The sequence below is a fragment of the Indicator indicator genome, chromosome 10 (assembly GCF_027791375.1).
Source record: "Indicator indicator isolate 239-I01 chromosome 10, UM_Iind_1.1, whole genome shotgun sequence".
Classification (NCBI taxonomy): Eukaryota; Metazoa; Chordata; class Aves; order Piciformes; family Indicatoridae; genus Indicator; species Indicator indicator.
In genome coordinates, this window is record NC_072019.1 from 868,683 (window position 1) to 874,682 (window position 6,000).

Sequence of the window (6,000 nt, forward strand, 5' to 3'; positions counted from 1 at the left end):
GAAGTGGTTTGGGAACCTGTAGCCACAAGAGTGTAGGCTATTAAAGTTGTGAGCCATGGATGTGACACAGCTGAAGTTGGCTGTAGGAATCTGGATCTTTTTTGTTTCATGCTGTGTAGTAAAATCATCAAGAAATAAGGAAGTTCAGGTTCAGCATTGTTCAATCCCCACTGATCTGTGTGTGACAGCCAAGGAGCTGGAGGGTTACCCAGGCTGAAAGGTTAAGCCCCATACTGAACCAGGAATGGAGCAGAAAATCCTTCCTGGTCATAGTGAACATTAGAATTCTTAATTTGAACTTCTTTCCCTTTACATCTGAGGTGAGAAAGGCTCCTTTGCATCCTTAAAATCCGAAGCTGCATTTCCAAATCCTGGTCATCCTTAAAGGATCTTGCTTCTGAAACTGCCTTGAGAGCCCAAAACCTGACTTTGGTGCCCAGAGGTGAACTCTGCTTTGCAGTCTGGCTTTCAGCTGAACAGGTGGCAAAGAGCAGGAGATGATTTGCTGAGAGGATGGGATGTCCCTATTTCACCTCAAGAGTTTCTTGTTAGGCAGGCAGTGTAAGGGGCTGCATACTTCATTCAAGATCACAGATTCATCTTCCTTAACAACGTTTCGCAAGCAGGGGACACAGACTGGTCGATAAATGAAGTTCATTTTTTGTCTGGTACTTGTATATTATTCAACACTCTGTGTAGGAACAGTACAGGGCACCAGCCATAAGTGTGCTGAAGGAGAAACCCCTGCTTCACTCAGGGTTAGCTGGGGAAGGCTAGGCAGGGGGTGGAATTTCCCAGGCTGCTCATCTTGCCTTTTCTGAGTGAGGAAGGGCTGGCAGTGTGGTTTGGTGACACATGGCTGCTGCCAGGGTGTGCAGGAGTCCTCAACAGCAGATCATGTCCTGAAATCTGCCATTGTTTAGCAAACATCACAGGACTGGCAGAGCATTTCCCAGCACTGGAATTCCCCAGCAGGGCTGCTGAGCAGATTGCCCCATGCCAGCTCCTTTACAGGGGCCTGGGGAGAGCTGAGGTCCTGTGTGAACTGGTGGAGCTTCTGGACAGGATGGGAAGCAGCTGATGACAGAAGAGCTCATGAACACATGAGATGGAAGCAAGTCAGGGAGACTGAGTTCATGGACCTGCCAGCTCTCTGCTCACTCCAGTTCAGAGTTGATTTTGTTGGTGTTGTGCCTGGCCAGAATCATTCACTCATCCGTGCTTAGGAGGCAGCAGCAAGGTCTTAAAGCTTCTCTTCCCCACTGCAAAACTGGAAGTGATCTGGGTCACCTCAGGGTTGCCTTTGCTGTCTGGGTCACTGAACTCAGCATTGCACTAGGAAACTGCTTGTCTGTTCCCTGTCCCTTTGTTCATCCCTGTGGCTGTGCAGCAGCTCAGCTTGTCTCAGCTCATTGCCACTCCCTGCTGCCAAGCCAATGCCACCATGTAATGTGAGCCAGGCTGCATCACTCAGTGATGACTTCTTGTGATTGCCAAGTCTCAGTACAAGCACTGCTGCCTGCTTTCCCACCAGAACCCTTTGGTTAGGACCAGCAGCCAGCCTGAAGGAGCACAGATGGGGGATCTCCACTGAGCGCTGGGCAGAAGTTACCTTCCTGTCTTGTTTTCCAGCCAGAACCTGGGTGCTGAGCTGATGGGCCTGCAGGTGGATTACTGGATTGCAGCTCCACCCGTGGACAGAAAGAGAGACCCAGAGAAGAAGGACCCCTCCACTACCAAAAACACACTGAAATGCACTTTCCGGTCCCTCCAGGTCAGCAGGCTGCCTGCCAGCGGCGAGATTGCCTCCACTCCAACCATGTCCATGACGGTCGTGACAAAGGAGAAGAACAAGAAAGGTGAGCTGGACACAGTTACTGGGGACAAAGGCCACAATGTACAGTGCTGCTCTCCCTCTTCTGCTCCAGGGCTGTCTGGCTTGGCAGTCCTGCATTACAGCTTCAGGTGTATTTTATCCCCCAAGTCCTGGTCTGTCTGTCTGCATGAGGTGGTTGTGAACAGGAATGTGGTCACCCTTACAGCTGAACAGCTGAGATGGTATAGCCCAAAAGAAAAAAGGTGGGGACAGAACAAGGACATTTGTGGGTAGCTTTTCAGAAAACCAGGAGATATGCTATGCTGGACAGCTGTGTCCCTTGTGAGCCTGCTGGTGTTGGTTTGGGGTGTTGGATTAGGTAAGAGGCAGCTTCTGCTGCAGCCACCAGAGTCAGGGCAGACCCTTCAGCCTGTGCAGCTCAATGCTCTGGTCTCTCCTCTGCCACATGGCACAGATGCAAAGAGAAGCAGGACCTGTGTGCACCCCTTCAAGTTGCAGCCTGTGGCAGCAGCCCCAGAAGAGATGCTTGCTGGCTTTGGCACGGTGGTGTTGTTTAGAATGCCACTGTCACAGCCCCCAGCCAGGTGACACCAGCCAGGCCTACCAAGCCCTGGCTGGGTGTACTTGTAGGTACGAGAGCAATGGAACCTCTTCCACAGGAGCTCTTCTGTGGGCTCAGTTCCCAGTCTCCCTTACATGCTTCCATCTCATGTGTTCATCAGCTGCCTTGTGGGATAAAGGGAAGGAGAGAAATGCTCTCAGTGCAAAGCCTGATGGTTACTTTTCTAATCTTCTGCTCTTACACTTGTGGCTGTGGGTTTATTTTCTCAAAACAAACAGTAATTCTGTTTGTTCCTGGCCTTGGGGGTGTGAAACATTAGAAACTGAGCATAGCTCTGCAGCCAAGTATTTTCTGGGAAGGAGCAAGGCAGTTAAGCCCTCAGATTTGACTGCCACTCTCTGTCCTTCACGGTATCTTCCTGCCTGAGGAGCTGGGAGTTGTTCCTGGTGGAAGCAGGAGTTTAGGGAGCTTTGAAAGGAGACTTACAGAAGCTCCTGGACCAGTGGCTGCAGGACATGGGTACACCACTGGGCTAAGAGCTGTGGCACTGCTGGTACCACCCCTGACCACAGCCCTTTTAAGTGGCTTGCCTGTGGGCAAAGCAAACCTGAGACACTCCAGATGTTCTTCACTGGGGCTGGCCTAGCCTGGAGTGGTGTTCCATGTCACCAGCTTTTGTGAAGCCAATTTCATAGAGTCACAGAATGCTTTGGATTGGAGGAGACCTATAAAGGTCATCTAGTCCAACCCCCTCAAGTGAGCAGGAACTCTCAGATCAACTATAGTGATCAGGGTGCTCGGAGCCCCATCCAACCTGACCTGAAGTATTCCCAGGGGTGGAGTATCTACCACCTCTCTGGGCAAACTGGGCCAGTCTTTCACATTCTCAGTGTAAAAAGTTTCTTCCTTGTATCTAGTGTGAAACTGTCAGTTTAAACCCATCACCCCTTCGCCTCTCACATCAGGCCTTGCTAAAAAAGGTTGTCCCCATCTTTCTTATAGGCCTCCTTTAAGTACTGGAATGTTGCAATGAGGTCTCCTTGGAGCCTTCTCTTCTCCAAGCTGAAAAGCCCCAACTCTCTCAGCCTTTCTCCAGCCTTCTGATTATTTTTGTGGCCTCCTCTGGAGCTGCTCCAACAGGTCTTTCTTGTGCTGAGTTTGTACATCTTTCCTTGTGCATTCACGGGGTCGCAGGATGTTAGGGGTTGGAAGGGACCTCAGGAGATCATCCAGTCCAACCCCCCTGCCAGAGCAGGACTGTAGAATCCAGCACAGGTCACACAGGAACGCATCCAGATGGGTCGGACAGCTTCTGGGGAACTGGACCCTTTTTACCTCTCCTAATGCCTTCCCTCCCCACCAGCTTCCCATGCTCTGCGCTCCCTCCTGCTCTCCAGGTGCCTGTGCAGCCCAGCTCCCGTTTTACCTGCGCTGGCTGCCCCGCTGGGGGAGGCTGGAGCTCGGTGCTGCCGGCAGCGCGGGGTGCACTGTGTGGGACTGCCCCTAGGTGGGGCGGCCGCCCGGCAGATCCCCGGCACCGGCGACTGGCTTCCATCCGACCCAGACGAGCAGCAGGAGTCACCGCAAGGGTGTCCTTTGGAGCCTGGGATCTGAGCAGAGAATGAATGCTTCACGCAGAGACACTCCGGTTGAAGATGTCCCCGAGTGTAGGTGGTGGTCCTGAGCGCTAACACAGCCAAGCCCCTGCCCAACCGGGTGGCTTGAGGAATTAAAATTTAGCAAGTGAAGACTTTTTAGATGCAAATGCTTAAATGTAAACCCCCAAACAAAAGTCTTGGTGCAGCTCTTTTTGAGCGGCAGAGACTCACAGTGTACTGGTTTGTTTTTTGTGTTTTTGCTTTTTCTTCCAGTGATGTTTTTGCCCAAAAAAACAAAAGACAAGGAGGTGGAGTCCAAGAGCCAGTGTATTGAAGGGATCAGCAGGCTGATTTGCACAGCCAAGCACCAGCAGAACATGCTGCGAGGTGAGTGCAGCCCCTCGGGCTCCGGGGCAAGGCATTGTCCTCCAGGCAAAGGGCCGACCTCTCGTCCCACCCCATGTCCTGGAGGCAGAAGGTGTTTCCGGGGAATGGACTGGGATGTGTCCAGCATGGAGGAATGCTTCAGTAGGTCTGGGATGTGGGAACATGCTCCCTTACCTGGGAACTCCTCTGAATCTGTGCCCTGGGTGAGAACAAGGTCTGGGCTGGGATCCATTCCCCCCTCTCCCTGTCACCTTTCTCTGTTTCTCTTGCACATCTGGTACAAGAGATGGTGGAGAGGATGAGTGTGGGTGCTCCTCTAGGCAGGACTCTGACACAAAGGCAAACCTGGCAGCAGCTGTGCATGCATCTTGCAGAGCTGTGCATCCAGCATCCAAAATAATCTCTCTGGCCTATTCACTCTGGCAATCCTCCCCACTGTTAACAGCAGAGGGATCTGCCTAGGTCACCTCCTTAGTCCTAGCCCTGTCCCTGTGAGACTGGTGAGTGTGAGGGGTGGTCACAGAAGGTGTGTCACCCCTTAGGGAGACACAGCTCTCCTGGTTAAGAGTGCCAGTGAGGAGGATCTGTGTCCATCTCAGCAAGAGTGCATTTGCCCAAAAAAGCAAAGGGCATGTGTTTAGGAAATCTGAGCAATCCTATCAGGTGGCACTGAAATCAGCAGTCAGGGGAGCTCCAGTGTCACTGAGCAGTGCTGGAACAGCCATGTGAGCTGTTCTGCCTAAACCTGCTCTGCTCTCCAGCAGTCTGCAGCAGTGGGGTGGCCAGGCAGGGCAGTGCCTACCCTGAGAGCAGAACGTAGCCAGGCCTCCCTCTGCTGACAGCAGGGCAGGTCCTAGCAAAACCGTTCCAGGTTGGCCACCTCCCCTCAGTGTTTCCTAACTCTGCTCTTTCTTTAACCTGCCCTGCAGTGCTGATCGATGGGGTGGAGTGGAACGACGTCAAGTTCTTTCAGCTGGCAGCACAGTGGTCCTCTCACGTCAAGCACTTTCCCATCTGCATATTTGGACACTCCAAATCTAACTTCTAACCGTGCTGGGCAGAGGCACCTTCTGTCCACCCTGAGGACTGCACACCAGGAGCCAGGAACCGCGTGCCAACCCTTGACTCGTGTCGCTCTGCCCTCTCCTGCAGAATTAATTACAGATGTGCTTGGATTACTTTGGAATTACTTTTTTCTATTAACTCCTAAGTTTACTACAAGGGAAGGAAACCCCTTTAAACAAAGGCAAAAAAACCCCAAACCAACCCAGTCTTAAATACAGATGTGCTGACCACATGAAGTCGTGGGGGAGTTGGCAGGAGCAGGCCACCTGCCCCAGAACAGCTACCACTTCCAAGCAGATAGCTGAGGAACTGCACTGCTTGTTACCCTGAGACCTCCCTGGTGTGAGCGGGCTGGGGAGCCGTGCATCAGCTCGAGTGGATTTTGTGGAAGATCCTGTGCATCACGGTGCACTTGGCCCCCTTCTTCTGTATCTCTAGGGAAAAAAGATGGCCAGTCTTTCTTCCTGCTGCCAAAGGATGAGGGATCAGCGAGTCTGGAGGGAGTTCAACTGCTGCCTTTGAAAAGCAAACCATTGGCGTAGCTAGGGAGA

At 52.3% G+C, this 6,000-nt stretch overlaps 1 protein-coding gene across 1 annotated transcript in view; it reads left to right on the forward strand.

Moving 5' to 3' along the window:
* PACS2 (phosphofurin acidic cluster sorting protein 2) overlaps positions 1-5,432 on the forward strand; it is an 86,208-nt gene extending 80,776 nt beyond the window's left edge. Inside the window, exons 23-25 of the mRNA XM_054384109.1 lie at positions 1,633-1,859; positions 4,271-4,384; positions 5,314-5,432. Of these exons, the coding sequence (XP_054240084.1) occupies positions 1,633-1,859; positions 4,271-4,384; positions 5,314-5,432 (460 nt within the window). The remainder of the gene's footprint in view (positions 1-1,632; positions 1,860-4,270; positions 4,385-5,313) is intronic.
* Positions 5,433-6,000: the final 568 nt, after the last annotated feature.